Source organism: Colletotrichum chrysophilum (genome assembly GCF_026319265.1).
Source record: "Colletotrichum chrysophilum strain AFK26 chromosome Unknown scaffold_66, whole genome shotgun sequence".
NCBI classification, from domain to species: Eukaryota; Fungi; Ascomycota; class Sordariomycetes; order Glomerellales; family Glomerellaceae; genus Colletotrichum; species Colletotrichum chrysophilum.
Genome location: NW_026517353.1, coordinates 19,005 through 33,974, shown reverse-complemented (window position 1 = coordinate 33,974; position 14,970 = coordinate 19,005). Strand labels below are relative to the sequence as shown.

At 51.7% G+C, this 14,970-nt stretch overlaps 6 protein-coding genes across 6 annotated transcripts; 1 reads left to right on the top strand and 5 right to left on the bottom strand.

The window, feature by feature from the left end:
* Positions 1-64: 64 nt before the first annotated feature.
* Positions 65-1,036, bottom strand: COL26b_007879 (uncharacterized protein; the record flags this gene model as incomplete). Its single annotated transcript, XM_053180658.1, has 2 exons — positions 65-909; positions 994-1,036. The coding sequence occupies 2 exons, from the start codon at positions 1,034-1,036 to the stop codon at positions 65-67; spliced, it is 888 nt and encodes a 295-aa protein (XP_053035337.1).
* Positions 1,037-1,396: 360 nt separating this feature from the next.
* Positions 1,397-2,856, bottom strand: COL26b_007878 (uncharacterized protein; the record flags this gene model as incomplete). The annotated part of the gene is made up of 3 exons (XM_053180657.1): positions 1,397-2,219; positions 2,284-2,524; positions 2,790-2,856. The coding sequence occupies 3 exons, from the start codon at positions 2,854-2,856 to the stop codon at positions 1,397-1,399; spliced, it is 1,131 nt and encodes a 376-aa protein (XP_053035336.1).
* Positions 2,857-3,660: 804 nt separating this feature from the next.
* Positions 3,661-4,503, bottom strand: COL26b_007877 (uncharacterized protein; the record flags this gene model as incomplete). The annotated part of the gene is made up of 1 exon (XM_053180656.1): positions 3,661-4,503. The coding sequence occupies one exon, from the start codon at positions 4,501-4,503 to the stop codon at positions 3,661-3,663; it is 843 nt and encodes a 280-aa protein (XP_053035335.1).
* A 473-nt stretch (positions 4,504-4,976) lies between these two features.
* On the bottom strand, positions 4,977-6,769 carry COL26b_007876 (uncharacterized protein; the record flags this gene model as incomplete). The annotated part of the gene is made up of 3 exons (XM_053180655.1): positions 4,977-5,104; positions 5,167-5,989; positions 6,194-6,769. 3 exons carry the CDS (start codon positions 6,767-6,769, stop codon positions 4,977-4,979), a joined length of 1,527 nt encoding a protein of 508 aa, XP_053035334.1.
* A 2,044-nt stretch (positions 6,770-8,813) lies between these two features.
* On the top strand, positions 8,814-10,358 carry COL26b_007875 (uncharacterized protein; the record flags this gene model as incomplete). The annotated part of the gene is made up of 4 exons (XM_053180654.1): positions 8,814-8,888; positions 9,083-9,751; positions 9,823-10,137; positions 10,188-10,358. 4 exons carry the CDS (start codon positions 8,814-8,816, stop codon positions 10,356-10,358), a joined length of 1,230 nt encoding a protein of 409 aa, XP_053035333.1.
* A 338-nt stretch (positions 10,359-10,696) lies between these two features.
* COL26b_007874 (uncharacterized protein) lies at positions 10,697-14,894 on the bottom strand (the record flags this gene model as incomplete). The annotated part of the gene is made up of 9 exons (XM_053180653.1): positions 10,697-11,869; positions 11,921-12,394; positions 12,441-12,788; positions 12,863-12,965; positions 13,584-13,768; positions 13,825-14,078; positions 14,359-14,392; positions 14,461-14,709; positions 14,757-14,894. 9 exons carry the CDS (start codon positions 14,892-14,894, stop codon positions 10,697-10,699), a joined length of 2,958 nt encoding a protein of 985 aa, XP_053035332.1.
* Positions 14,895-14,970: the final 76 nt, after the last annotated feature.

Genomic DNA, 14,970 nt, shown 5'->3' with positions numbered 1-14,970 from the left:
TGACAAGGAAATAAACAAAATACATGGTCGAAAGAAGTGTTCGTTTAGCATTGATTATATGTCTCTATGAACGCCTTGTGTCGTTGAGGTGAGGCGTAGTCTCCATCAATCGAGCTATGGTGACAGCCTCTCTGAGCGCCTTGCCAATGTGACCTCTAACTGCCCCCTCCTCCAATACCATCAGACCTCCAATCGTACATCCTTCAGGTGAAGTGCCCTGGTCTCTAAGCAAAGACGGATGAAGGCCATTCTGCATCAAAGTTGCGCTTCCAAGCATGGATTGAAAGATCATGGTAGAAGCCAGGTTTCTAGGCACGCCCACCGCAACCGCAGCATCAATCATCGCGTCACAAATGACGCCCCAGAAAGCGGGTGTTGACCCTCCAACAGCCGTCGTAGCGTTCATCAACTTAGGAGCAATCTTCACCGCCTTTCCAATCTTTTCGAAAATGGCCTCCGTGAGCTCCATGTAGGGGGCTGGGACCGGAGGGTCCGAGATCTCGATTGCGGTGAGAGACTGAGAGACCATGGCGGCAATGTTGGGAAGGGTTCGCACAACCCAGGCTCGACCCTCGGTGTTATCGGCCGTTGTCTCGCTTCCGTACAGAGTCGACTCCAGCTTCCCTCTCGTCCACCCAGCAGCAACACTGATTAGGAGCTTGTCCTTCAGTGCATCCGCTGTGCCCGGCTGCGAAAGAACAGACTCCACGTCGCCGGGGTCTACACCAAGAACGACGACTTGAGATGCTTTCAAGGCGGCGATGTTGTCACCCCTCGTGACCTTGAGTTTATCTCCCGCATCGGGAAATTTGCCCTTCAGAGCACTCTCCGATTGCTCACTTCGAACACAAGCAATAAACTTGGTGATGGGGAGCGTGTAATTCTCGCTGTTTGAGGCATCAAACAGCGCTTTGAGAATTGGAATTCCCAGATTCCCTAACGCGCATACATCAGTGATTGATAAATAATTTCATATTGGAAAGATTGTCTTACCGCAGCCCAAGATGCAAAGAGTAACGTCTTTCGAGTCCGGCATGTTGTCGGCTGTTGCTATGCCAAATTCGTGATTGATGACAGTTCAGCCAGTAGTTTGACCAGAGTCACAGTGATAACGAAAGGCAAGGGTCAAACTTCAAATCCTCACCAACAGATCGAGATTTGAGTTTTGTCATTCACGACTATCACAAGCCACCCTAACTTCCCCTCATCAGAGGCAACACACTCGGGAGCCTCCCGGCCCAAGGATGTGGGGGAAGTGGAGAAGCAACGGGAGCACTCCCGATCGTGCTACACAACTCAAAGATAGCATTCCAAAGATAGTCACAAGGCAACTGCGATCCACTTGATCTGTCAAAAATCTCCGATTAACGAAAAAAGAGGGACATATCTTTTATCTCTAGCCAACAGGCCGAGACCGGAACGATCTAGATCGCAACCGTCTGCCCAGCTCCGCCTTGAGCGCGGCATACTCGTCCACCGTCCTCGAAACCGCATCTCTGTTCTCCACCGCTCTCCGCAAAAGATACGCCACGCACTCTCCCATGGTCCCCCACGTCGAGCACTTCCACACCTGCGGCGACGGGTCCTGGCCGTCCTTCAGCTGCAGCAACGCAAAGCTGACTTCATCCGACATGCCCTGGAGCTGCGCGAAACCGACCGGCACCGTCGGGAGACCATCCTTCATTCTTTGTTGGTGCAGCTTGTGGGCCGTGACGACGCTGTGCTTGTTGTGGCTGGCGAGGAACAGGTTCAGGGACGGGAACGGCTTGCCTCCCGGTGCACCGTATTCCCCAATCTGCCGCCTGAGGGCTCCCTGGGCAATCATGTTGTAGGCGTCATCTGTGTCCTGCTTGGTATCGTGGATCAGGGATCGCTCGTCCGAGCCGATGTAGGCGCCTCTGACGAGCTTCAAGCCAAGGGTGAAGCCTTCGTTGTTGGCGAGCTCAAGATGCTTGGCGAGGGTCGCCGGGGTGCTCTTCAGGTATGCTTGGTAGGTCTGGTAGATGGTTGCGTAGCCGTCGCGGTTGTACTTGCGCATCAGTTCGAGACCAGCTCTGAAGATGCCCCACTGGAACTTTTGAGATTCGGCGTCGAGCAGGAGACGGATACCCCTCTCCTTGCAGCGGATAGAGACCTCGTCAAGAGCATCCATCATTTGCTGAGGAGGAAGCTCGTCTGCTGCAAAAGCGGCCGTCACTCTCGGTCCACCGCCAGTAAGTCTGTTTTCGCGATGTTAGCGGGCTGTTTCGGGAAAGTAAAATCCAGAAGGTGGTAGGGACTCACTTTAACGCCAGCTGATCACCCTCGCCAAGCAAATCCACCGTCTCCAACGCTCCTTTCCTCCATACTTCAATGTTGGAGCAGTTCCCTGACTTTGTGTCCTTTTCCGCATCGATACCGAGGCCATGCTCGGTGCCGGTCTTGTGATCAAAAACAGTCTCTTTCGCATATGTGAGAATTGTGCCACGGAAGCCCATAAATCTCAGATGCCGCATAGTGTCCTTTGTCTCTGCTGGTGACTCTCCTGCACAGAATTGTCTGTAGAAGAGCGTCTTCAGGACAGAGTGTAGTACGGGATTTCGGTCGACATCAAACAGGAGGCTTCTGTTTGGTCTTGTGAGGAAGGAGAGAACTGATAGAGATGGGCCGAGGAGGTATGGCTTAGAGGATATCGCAGAGACCAGCAGTGATCTCAAAAGGACTGGTGTTGGAAGAGCTGATAGTGTGGCGGGCTTGCTTGGGGAGAGCGTCTTCTCAGCAACTAGAGAAGTGGCAGAGGCATGCCTTACCCTCATAGGGGTCAAGACTGGTCTCCTTGAGAAGGCAGTAGAGGCATGGCGATTGGAACGAGTCCATGTGTTGATAAGTGGTGCGCGGGAAGACATCTCAAAGACAAACTCTCGCTGATAATTTGGGTATACTGACTAGACTTGCAACTTCTTGGTTCAAAGAAGGTGCGCCTTCTTTATCATAAAGTGTATCGTGACAAACTGACAACCCAGCCATCCGATTCGGAACTCCTCATCCATTACGAACACATGATCACTACCCCCCCCCCCCCCCTTCTCTTACACGTCCGCCGGTACCCAATGCGTATACTGACTGATCCAGGAAACTCGAGCCTTGACCAGGGCGGTAGTTGGGCTGCCAGCTTATCGATACCCCGCTCTTTAACGCGGGGTAAGATAGCCCATCTGTCTTGGGTCTTCGTATCACAAGATAGGGGTGCATGCAGCATGATGCCAAACGCTGAGCTGAGATCTAGACCCCCAAAACCAATCGGCCCCTAAATCCGATGGTCTTCAGTGTGGGGTAGGTTGGCGTTTGGGTGTGGCCGGTAGCGCCTCCGTTGGTGCTGGGCACGACCGGGAGACGAGACCGACGAGTATCTGGAAGTATCTCCCGTTGTCAGTTGACTCGGATCTGAGATACTGCAAGCGGCGCAGCAGCAGGATCCAAGGCTTATCTCGATCCTTCCGTGACGAATTCAGTAAAGGAAGGGATTGCTCTGTTGTTGTTTAGTCACGAATATCACTTAGACCGGGCCGGCATAGAGACTATAGTTCGATGCATGATTCAGTGTGTATGAACATGGTCCGTTCCGACAACGGCGACTGACAGGGGTTTCGAGTTGATAAGCCATGCCTCTGAGTTGGTTGTCTAAGGCATTCTCTTACCACCTCTGGTTGCCTGTCCTACTTCTGAATTTGTCTTGTCCTCTGCATACCGCTTGTACACATCAATGTAGGCGTCTCTGTCGCTCAGCGTGTCTTTGATGGTTTGTTTCCCTTCAACAGCATCATACCATTGGCGCCAGCGCTTCCAAACCGCATCATCTTCGCCACCCTTTCCTTCGTGTGGCAGTCCAAGCCCACCGGGCTTGTAGTGGTCAAACAGAAACAAACGCATCGCCCATGGTGCCAGCATAACGTCGACGAGACCAAACGTCTTCCCCAAGAACCAAGGGCCTTCAGGGTCAAGCTCCTTAGCGAAAGTTTTGAGATGACCCAGGAACTCGCTGCGGGCTTCGTCGATGGTGAACTCCTTCTTAGGAGTATGCTGGATGAACTTGTAGAAGGCTGGCACAATGCGCGAGTTGATGTGATCGATCCACAATCGGCATCTCGCCCGTTCGTAAGGCTCCTCCGGGAGAAGATGCGGTCCGTAGTTGTTGCCCGCATAAGCCTCTTCTAGGTACTCGCAGAGAACCGTGCTGTCGTACAGCGGCTTCTGCTCGTTGCCCTTCACGTCAACCGGGACAGCCAGAGTCGGAACGAGCCCACGCGGGTTCAATCTGAGGAATTCTGGGTCTTTCTTGTAAGGGTTGATCTCGATGTACTGGTATGGAATTTGCTTCTCATGCAGCACAATCCACGTGCGCTGCACAAATGGGCAGAACCAGCCAGCGTAGAGTTTCAGTGCATGTTCGTCTGAATGCTTGGCGACGAGTTGGGCGGCTGCACCTGTGGCGTTCGGGTAGATTGATGTGTCAACGCTCGGCATTTTACCTGATGCTCTGTTCAGACTGCGTTATCAGTTGAGATCCGGTGATGTCTATGAAGAGTTCCGTCCCTACCTATGTAATGAGGAGGAGTTGGTTATGGTGTATGACGTGACACCAATCATGACGTGATGGTGATTTGGCAGCGCCGAGTTAGTGGGGGCCGAGCGGCAGCTGTCGGTCCAGTTTCGGCTCCGACGGATGCAGTCTGATCCACTATCGCCCAAATAGCACAACTCTTTGTAGAATCAAAGGCTTACCGTCCGTTATATGTTGTCGAAAGATAGTTACGACCAGCAATAGCAGAACAATAACCAGTAGTAATTAAAGCTCAATATGAGAGCTAGTTACAACAGTACCTTAGCCTATGTATCTAATAAGACTACATCTAAGGCGCTGCTATGTAGAACTAGAAATAGTAGGCTAGACTATGCAATTGCTGGCCTTTTGACTGACTTGACTTGGCTTACTAGACTCAGTTGACTGGTACAACTTCGTCATTGTCTATCTTCTGCGCAACCTGAGTGTATCTCCATCGGCTGAAGTACGCCGGTGTCTTGCCCTCTCCGCCATTGTTCGTTGCATATGCTCCGACGATTGTGCCTGTAGTAAAAAGGATAAGTATAGCAACCGTGAAAATTCGAACCAGAAGCAGCTGTACTCACCAGTGAATGGACCGCTACCTCCAGAGACGATCAAACCGCTTGCAGATCCGATTTGAACGTACTCTTCGGGCTTAGAGATTGGAGCAGCTCCGAAAACGTATTCAGAGTCGCTAACAGCCGAGGCGAATAGACGCACCGGATCAGACCGCCAGGCTTTTGGAACTGGGAGAACTACCTCCTCTGGCACGGTGATGTTGGGCTTTCCAGATGCTTCGACACGGAATCTAAAGTGCGGAATCAAAGTTGTGTTGGAGCAACCTGGCAAATTGACGATTCCAAGATCAATGTGCTGAACCTGGGTCAGGAACACCGTGACGCCTGCCTCTTCCTCTTCTACCTCCGGCTTGAAGTCAACATCGACGGTGTAGTTGAACAACGTGGCACTCTGTTTGCGTGCGATGAAGCCGAGGCCATCCTCTTGAGGATTGAAGTCTGGTGTCCCCGAAAGATTGACGGGCGAAGGCGATATTTCAAGTGTATTCGGATGTCCATCGGGAGAAATGGCAAACAGGGACTCTTTGGGAGGGCGCCAGAAGACGAAGTGCCTGGGGATATCTGAGCCAGGTGCGAAGTCGACAACATCGGGCTCGTCTGCCCAATGTCCATCCCCTGGGATATTCTTGTTTGTTGGAGGTAGTGGTCCAGTCATCGTGCCTCGCACCCTGTCCAAGACTGGCCACTCGCCCTCGTCCCAAGTGACGGCGAAAAGGACTGTCTCTCGCCCCATAGGATAGTTCTCCCATGCTGGTCCAGATCTAGTGGCAAGAGCAACGCCCCACCAGTTTCCAGACGCATCCTGGAACAGGTCGGCATGTCCAACCGTCTGGAAATACTCGTCTGTGTTTTTGGCAGTGAGGATCGGATTACCTTCAAAACCTTCATAAGGCCCTCCGATCTCCTTTCCGCGAGCAATAGTGACGGAGTGATTTGTCTCTGTACCGCCCTCTCCGATCAAGAGGTAATAGTAGCCATCTTTGCTGTACAAATGAGGTCCTTCCGGATTACGGTCTCCAGTTCCATTTCAGACCTTGAGTGGTTCCGTCGCAGAGCCTGTCGTGAGATCAATCTCGCTAATGTAGATTCCCGCAGCAACGGACATATACACCTTGCCAGAATCCCAAAAGATGTCTGGATCGATGTCGTCTGCCGGATTCTCGATGTGAAGGGGACCAGTCCAAGCGGAGTCGTCGTACGGGTCCTTGGTCGTGAACAAGAGAATCTTCGGCCCCCAGCCTTCAAACCACGAGACGTATGATGTGATCAGGTAGAAGGTTCCCTCATGATATCTGATAGTTGAAGCCCATATGCCCTCTGACTGGCCCGAGTTTCTGTACAGTTCCGGCAGCTGATCCGCCTTCGTCAAAGCGTTGCTCGCATGCTTCCAGTTGACTAAGTCTTTGCTCGCGTAGACGGGCACACCAGGGAAGGCCAAGAAAGACGACGTCGTACAGAAAAAGGTATTATCTAGCTCTTTGACGAATGTGCAACTGGGATCGGAGTTCCAACCTGGCAAGATTGGATTGTGGAAGGTCTGGTTGACCTCCGCCTGGCCGTGAGTCGCCAGCGTGACTACGAACAGCCCTGCGAGGCTGAAGAATCGCATTGAGTTGAGATTGGAAACGTAACCCGTGGAATTAATGTTTTCAAACCTATCAAGTGTTTTTTTTTTCAAAACCTAGCTATTTCTGCATCATCCGTCATTTAAATACGTTACTTATCCTACCGTGGTCCATTGAGTCGCTCCAATGAGACGCTGGATATGCCGCTCAAAGTACCGCTTGTCGGTTATCTTTCTAAGTACATACGAACCCGAGAACGAGACAAGAAGATATTCCGCCAATTCCACCGCCAGACCGGCAAAACTTCGACGGCAGTTCATGGTTGGCGAGCGGGGTTGTAGGTGAAATGGTCGGAAAATCGATCGAAACCCCGCATTCACCCCCGGAAAACCCGCCGGATGGCGTGCCGCTGGACCGTCGCGTACCGGAATGCCACCCAATGACCTCATCCATCGCACTTAATGTCCGCGTCCTCGGATCTAAACAAGCTTCGAATATTTATGGAGACTCGCATTTTCGACGAAGACAATGTATGTACAGTAACCGACAAACCCATCGTCGCTCCTGCTTAGACCAGGCTGAATTGAGAGCACCAATCAACCCAAAGTTGAAAACTGAGTTGTTTGTTGTCTCATCGAAGCGACCCTTTGAGCCCTATAAACATGCCCTGCCCAATCGCTGTGAATAGGCGATTCAATTGTGTCAACGCAATGACCATAGTTGAAGGGTTGCCTTCTCATGATCAGACTCTTGAGTGCTATACATAATACTGCCTAGAGCTTTTCTCCGCTGAAGGCACACCATCGTCTGATCTCCCACGCGTTGATCGGGGCCGTCCGCTATTGCGTCTTGCAGTATTGGGATAGAGACAGCCAGGCTGGTCTCAGGCATCACTCTCATCTTTGCAAAGGTTCTGAGGTAGCTGGTGGACAGTTTCGCCTTCTTCAATCCTTCAACATAATTATGCTTGGCTTTTTCCTTCATCCGCAGACTCTGCATACTCACCATGCGGTGTTCATAGTGCGAAACAGCCAATGCTGTTCACCGATCGTGTTTCATTGCACTTACTCAACGATCATGATCGACGAGGTTACACGAATCAGCCGTGGGCCAATGATATACCTCTCTATTGATACGTCTCTATCTCATGCACATCTGAATCAACAAACACTTCTCAATTGGAAGCGAGTGAATGCACTCTAATAACGGCGGATGCAGCCTATCACGGGCGAGAGATTTGGAAGTAACGTTCCAAGTGCCTTTTGTTTGCTGCCAGCCGGTTACACAAGGTATGACGCGTCCGAATCCCATGAACCCAGTAAGCTGTCAGGCGATGACACCTGCGTCTTGGAATGTGGAAAAAATCCCTGGGAAGTGCTCAAAACCTCGCTCACCGCTCCATTGACACGCGCAAGCCGCTTAATTCGCCACTGAATCGAATGCTTTGCCGCTTCCCAAGAGGATGTCCCGTGTAGGAGTCTTCATATCAATAACTCCAGCAATCTAATTTGATTAGCGGCGGTGAAGGTCATGATCTCACTGCGACGTTGGTGGTGTTGTCCACAACATCATCGTCAAAATCAAACTATCATCGTCAAAATCGCATATGGCTCATCAATCGTCATATAACATGCTAGCGACTCAGGTCCCACAACCCCGTGTTCGCTTTGAACTGCCAAGGATAACCTAGCTGCTGCCCTGCGTAAATTGCAGCCACGCTGCGTGGCTCGTAACGACGGCACTTGCTGGAAGGGTGCGACGTACGTGCGGAGAAATGCCACGGGATCTACCATCCGAGCTCGTCCCGCGTTTTAATATGGTTCCTGCATGCATGAATGTTAGTAAATCGACGGACGGGATTGGTCCGGAGTGACTGAATACACCGAAACGCCCATCCCAAGAGCCTATACTCCCTGTGCATTGAGCAGCCCATCCCATCTACAGACGAATTAGGTGCAGTTCCGGGAGGCAGAGGTGTGTTTGTTGGGAGACTTGGGCGAACACGCGTTCGCTATATAATTTCTCGAGAGTTTTCACCTTCATCACCATTCAGGCGGGGTCGCTACACATTGCACACTGATATTCACGATGTTGAAGGCAGCCGATCTCACGGGCGCGCTCGCGGAGCACTACGTACCGATCTTGAAAATCATTCTTGTCACAGTAAGTGACGCAATCGGGTGGCATGGAGAGACTGATGGGCGAGCTCTCTAACCAGCTGTTGACAGGCTGTCCTTTGGCAATTGCTTCAGGCAGGATATAACGTCTTCTTCCATCCCCTTCGCGACTATCCTGGGCCTCTACTGCAACGTGCTAGTTCTTTGCCTTGGGCGTTTCAAAATGCTATCGGAAAACAGGCTTTCCTCACTCAAAAGCTGCATGACCGGTACGGGCCCGTCGTTCGGATCAGCCCGAACCACTTGTCCTTCACGCAGCCAGATGCGTGGAAGGAGATTTACGGTTTCCAGCCTAGCAGCAAAGGATCAACTGAGATGAACAAATCCAAGATCTTTTCAGAGACTGTGGAAGAACTACCTAAAAGCATCATCAATGCTGATCGAGAGGAACATCAGCGACTGCGACGAGCACTGGCTCACGGCTTCTCAGACGCCTCCATGAGAGAGCAGGAGGGCATGATTATCAAGTACATTGACAAGCTCTCTGATAGACTGAAGGAGTTTGCCGATGATGGTACAAGCCCTCAAAACATGGCGGGCTGGTATAATTGGACAACCTTCGACGTTGCGGGCGACCTCATCTTTGGGCAGTCATTCCAATGTCTCGAACGCGCTGACTATCATCCGTGGGTGGCCTTCATTTTCGGAGCGATCCGCTTCGGCTCAGTCATGACTTCCGTAAAGTACATCGGCTTGAACTTTGTTGTGCAGGCGTTATTCAAGATGGGTGGAATGAAGGCTATGAGCCAAGTCCGGGAGAACACGGACGAAATGATGCAGAACAGAATGCGCATGACTGACGATCGAAATGATTTATTTGAGGGCCTTTTGAAGAGACGAAAGGAGTGGGTAAGTATCATCAGGACTCACTTAGTGCCCTCCTTATGTGAGACTTGAGCTGACCGACCCCTTACTGAAAGAATCTGTCATTCGACCAACTCTCTGCAAACGCACTCATTCTCGTTCTAGCAGGTTCAGAGACAACCGCGACCACCCTGTCCGGCACCACATATCTCCTACTCACTCATCCAGAAGTCTACGAAAAGCTCAAGAAGGAAGTCCGATCTGCCTTCAAAGACTCAAGCGAGATCAACATTGGCTCAGTCAGCAAGCTGTCATACATGTTAGCGGTACTGAACGAGTCTCTCAGGCTCTATCCACCAGTGACCTCAGGTATCATCCGAGAGGCGCCAGAGGGCGGGTGTCGAATTGGTGGACAACACATCCCTGAGGGCGTAAGAAATCCAAACCCGAATCAAAATCATAGACGGCTAACGATAGTCAGACACTTGTTGAGATCCAACAGTGGTCCTCAAACCACAGCCCCGATAACTGGCCAGATCCATGGAAGTTTGACCCTGAGCGCTTTTTGGAGAGTGAGAAGACAAATGTGAACCGTCTTGACTCTCTGCAGGCGTTTAGCGTGGGACCTCGCAACTGTATTGGCCGCAAGTAAGCGTCCCTCTGTAACCTCGAACGTAGTGCTATTGCTAAAGTTTGTGTAGTCTGGCATATTCCGAAATGAGAATGGTTCTGGCCAGGGTTATCTTTGACTTCGATATGGCTTTAGCCCCAGGCAACGGGGATTGGATCAAGCGGCAAAGAGCTTATGGACTTTGGGACCGAGTCCCTCTCAACGTGTACCTGAAGCCCGTCGCACGTTGAGAGAAACCTTGAGTCACGAAAGAAGAGAAAGATTCTCGAGCAGAGACTGGGAGAGTTGTGCTTTTTTCTACATGAGACTAGTAAGCTTCAAAAGTGAATTTGGTACACCGCAAACTCCAAAGGATATGTCTAATGCGCGTGATGTTCCCCTACACCATCCCAAAAGAACGAGGCCGCGTCGGTGTTGAGAAGCACGTTCCCATCGAATCCTTCAAATCCAGAGTTATGAAGACCGGGAAACAAGGTGGAGTCTGCTGTGGCGGTTGGAAACGACTCCGGAAAGGATTCCGCCTTGCTTGCTGGGAAGTTGCCACTGCCCCGAAGCCTCTCGATCACAACTGGTGTCTCGATGCTCTGGCCAACGTTGCGGAACGCCAGCTCGCGTCTTTGCCATCCAGCCAGCAAATTCTCCGCACGTTGCACGTTCTCCCGCTTGCTGAGATCATAGAGCTCCGGGTGGTAAAAGTAGACTCTGTCGATGGCTTTCCACGCCCTATCGACCAAAGTTCCCACCGGCTGCCACTGCAACAACTCGATCATGACAGAAAATGCGTCTGCTTGGAGGTGAAGCTTGGGGTACCACCGGAACCGGTCGTCGATAGTGTCGTACCAGTTTAGGTCACTCTCGAAGTGGATGACCCAGAGCCTGAATAATGATTGCTGGCCAGCAAGGCTATCCGCGTCCTCCTTCCAGGGTTCTCGAGCGTGGGCTATCATGTCGCGCATCCGCTGGGCCACGAGAGGTCGAAGTTTGCAGGCCAAGACGTGTATCCCTCCAATGGTCGGGTTACAATATCGCTTCTCTGCCAAGATGAGTCGTTCTTCAAGCTGGTCCACTATCACACGGTACTTGTCCAGGGACTGTGGTCCTTCAATGGCCTTTGATCTATCCGCATTCAGATCTCCCTGGCCTAAGACGACAGATTCGAATTCCGGGACGGGGTTCTCGCAGAAGAAATGCCGTGATTCGTACAACATTAGGCAGAATGCCATCTCAGTGGCGCCTTCTCGGGACCTTAAGGGCTCTAAGGAACCAGGCAGGAGGTCCGCGTCGTTGAGATTACTGGGCAGCCTGGTGTCCCAATTTGGCGGCAATAGCGTATCGCAGAATCCTGCGAGAACGGCGTATTTAGTTTCGAGCATGATGATTTGCCACCATATCCGTCTGCGCATCTCGGTCTCGAATGGTGTAAGGCCGATTAGCTCTCCGTCGCGATGAAGTCCCATTCTCTGGGCTATCCTGACGAGCATCCCTGTCAGGATCCATGACGCGTGGCGATCGAACTGTCCCTGGAGCGATACCTAGTGTGATGTTAATGGGAAGGATTCTGGCCTCATCCTTAAGTCTCTTACCAAGTACAAGACTAGACATTGTAATATGGTAAGGTTGTATTTACGGAGAAAGTCGACTTTAGATACTGCCTTTTTCAGAGCAAGGCTGGCTTTCCTTAGAGCTGCGTTCTTCGAAACGTTCAGAATCTGTTCAGACTCGGCCTCGGATAAAGCCATGATTGCTAGGACGTTAATAGAACAGAGTAGGGCCTCAAAGTCAGGGGCCACATTGCCGTGATCTGTTGCAGCTTCGAACACGAGCGGCTCTAAACTGGGAACGTGAATGACTTTAGTCATCGGATTCACCCGTTCCAAGAAGACCTGCCATAGGCGCAGCATCTCTACCGCGCCGAGGGCCAGGATATCAAAGTCCATGGACTCACGGCTGTCCAAGCTTCCATCCTCAGTAGTGTTTGCTACCGAGGGGGTGTTTGAGGCGCCGGTACTCTCATCGGCTTGATCATTGAGACTGAGCTTCGAGAATTGCAACTGCAACTAAATGAGACTTGCGCGACCCATCACTTTGCAAATGAGAACTTACATGATCCACGACATTGGAGCGTAGGGGGCTGTCCATAAACGTACGACGTCCCTCATCAACAACGATCTTGCCAGTGGGCCTCTGGTCCGGCTGCTTGCGAGCTTCCTCGTAGCTCACGTACGACATCATCGACGGGCTATCCGCCACCGCCGCCGCCGACGCCGTCGTCATTACATCGCGGAACGCTGGGGGCGTCTCACTCGTGAAGGGGCGTCCTTCCACATCGCGCGGCGCGACCTGGCTCAGAAGCGACTCGCACTGATTGAGTCTCTCCAACAAGTCCTTAACCACGCGTCTCCTACCCGCTCCCGCGGGCGCCCGCGTGGAGGGGATACACGGCTGGTCGGCCTAGGGATGGAAAACACCATCTCGCATCAGCACACTGGATCCGGCTCCATCGGCAGGACTGCCCGCTGACAAACCTTGATGCAGTTGGCGCAGGGGGACTTTCGGTCGCACTTGATCTTGCGCTGATGGCAGAAAACGCAGGCCAAGACGTGCGGGCCCTTTCCGGGTGTCGCGTTGCTGTTTTGTCGTGAGACTGGGCTTTCGGATGCCATGAACGCTGGTTTTTTTTTCGCTTGTTTCCCTTTTCAGACTGCTTTTCTCAATCTTTCTTGACAGTGTTGATGTGACCTTTTCTCGTCCGTTTTTTTGTCGAGACGGACTTTCGCACTCTCAAACGATCCGGACGAATGACGTTGCACTGCAATTTGTGCATCTTTCGGAGTAAATTGGGCAGGGGTCAGGCGACTTGTGCAGATTATCCTCTTTTTTGTGGGATTCGCTAGCCCTGATTCGACAATTAGAGGGGCGGAAGATCCTTGGCGACGGACGGGATGGGAGGTTACATTGCGGAGTTTGAGAGTTGTGCACGATTTGTGATCATGTTGTACAGCGGGCAGAAATGTCGAGTCACGCTACAAATTATCGCGATTGATCAAGAAAGACCCAAAGGGAACTGCAACGACGGAAATGGATTATTGACCCAGTGTTACAAATCAGATGTGTTGATCAGATGTGAAAGATGCGGAGAATATTTGGGGTATCGACAACTGGAAATACATGCTCATCTGTAAACGGTGCGGACTTTTCACCCCTCACTTGTCCATATTTACAGGTCCTCCTTGAGAGAAGTCATACTCTGCAGAAAGCCCCTGATAGAACATGGGATCCAAGTCCGGCAGAAAGTAGCTAAAGATTCCCATCACGTCCGTTCCCATCAATGCGCCGGGTGAGACTTGATCAAGGCCATTGTCGAAGGAAAAGTCGGCAAAGCTTGACGGCATGGTCATGGCAGTGGTCGTGAAAGCGTCACCAGGCATGGTCTGTGAGCCAATTTTGGTTAGGAAGGATTCGTCAGGTACCATACAACTTGACTCACATTTGATAGGTCCAGCGTCATTTCCATGGGTTTCATGTTGTTCCTGCTAGACGGCGGTCTGGCGAGAGATGTGCCCAGGTCTTGCGTCGCCGTGGATGAGCGCGCGAGGCCAGATATTCTGATGTCGCCATGTTGAATCTCATTCACATAGTCCCTCGCGATCTTGGCGAATTCGGCGATGAGCGAGCCTGGCAGGGTCCCGCCACTTGCGTATTCGATCCTGCTGAAGTGGCCGGCAGCCATGTCGAGAAGAGCTAGGTTAGAAGCCACTTCCGGTTGGCGCGGGTCGTGGACGACGATGTCAAACAAGACGAAGAGTGCCGTTATTGGGATTCCCGCAATGACCCTGACGCCCCAATCAGTCAGCTGACATATCGTAGTGAAAATCAAGCTTCCCTACCAAGTCACCGTATATGGCTCGACTTCAATCATAGTGGTCAACTCCAAGATAGACCGAGATGCTCCAAGAATTGCTTTCATGTTGGAGTTCTTCCTTGCCAAGACCGACGCATCCTCTGTACTTGGGAGATATACCAAGGTTGTTCTCGACAGTGTCAGTAGAAGGCTGCTGTACAGGTAGTGAACTATCAGAGAAAGAGCTCTGGCCAAGGGAGTCAAGAGAACTTGGGGGCGAACAAGTCCGTCCGGCTTGAATCCGTTGTCAGGCAACGAGGACCTCCACTCTTCCAGCTCATCTGTCAGCTGGCTGATTACATCCAGGTAGTATGAGTTGGAGTTGCCCGAAACGCCCACTGAGAAAAGCGAGGTGTATGCGCGTGATAGCAGACGTCCGAATCGTATGAAGTGCAGGAACCAGTTAAAGTCACCCACTGTTGCTTCAGGGACAAGGGGTATGGGACAGAAGATGTCGCTGTCAACAAAGCTCTGTCGATCATCAGCATGAATCCGCCGTTGTAGAGATAGACACCTACCGAACTCCTTCCAAAGTGAAAACTGGTAATCTTCTCAATGGTGTACAAAATCCAGAAGGCCTTCTGATACGCGACAGCGGCTGTCCCCGTGAAATTGTTGGTCGACATGATCTGCGCTCGCCTTGCTGCCTCGGACATGATGACCGGTTCCACAGCTAACCCGCATATTCCCAACCCATAGACTGACATTGCCGTCAAAGCTTGTAGTATGGTG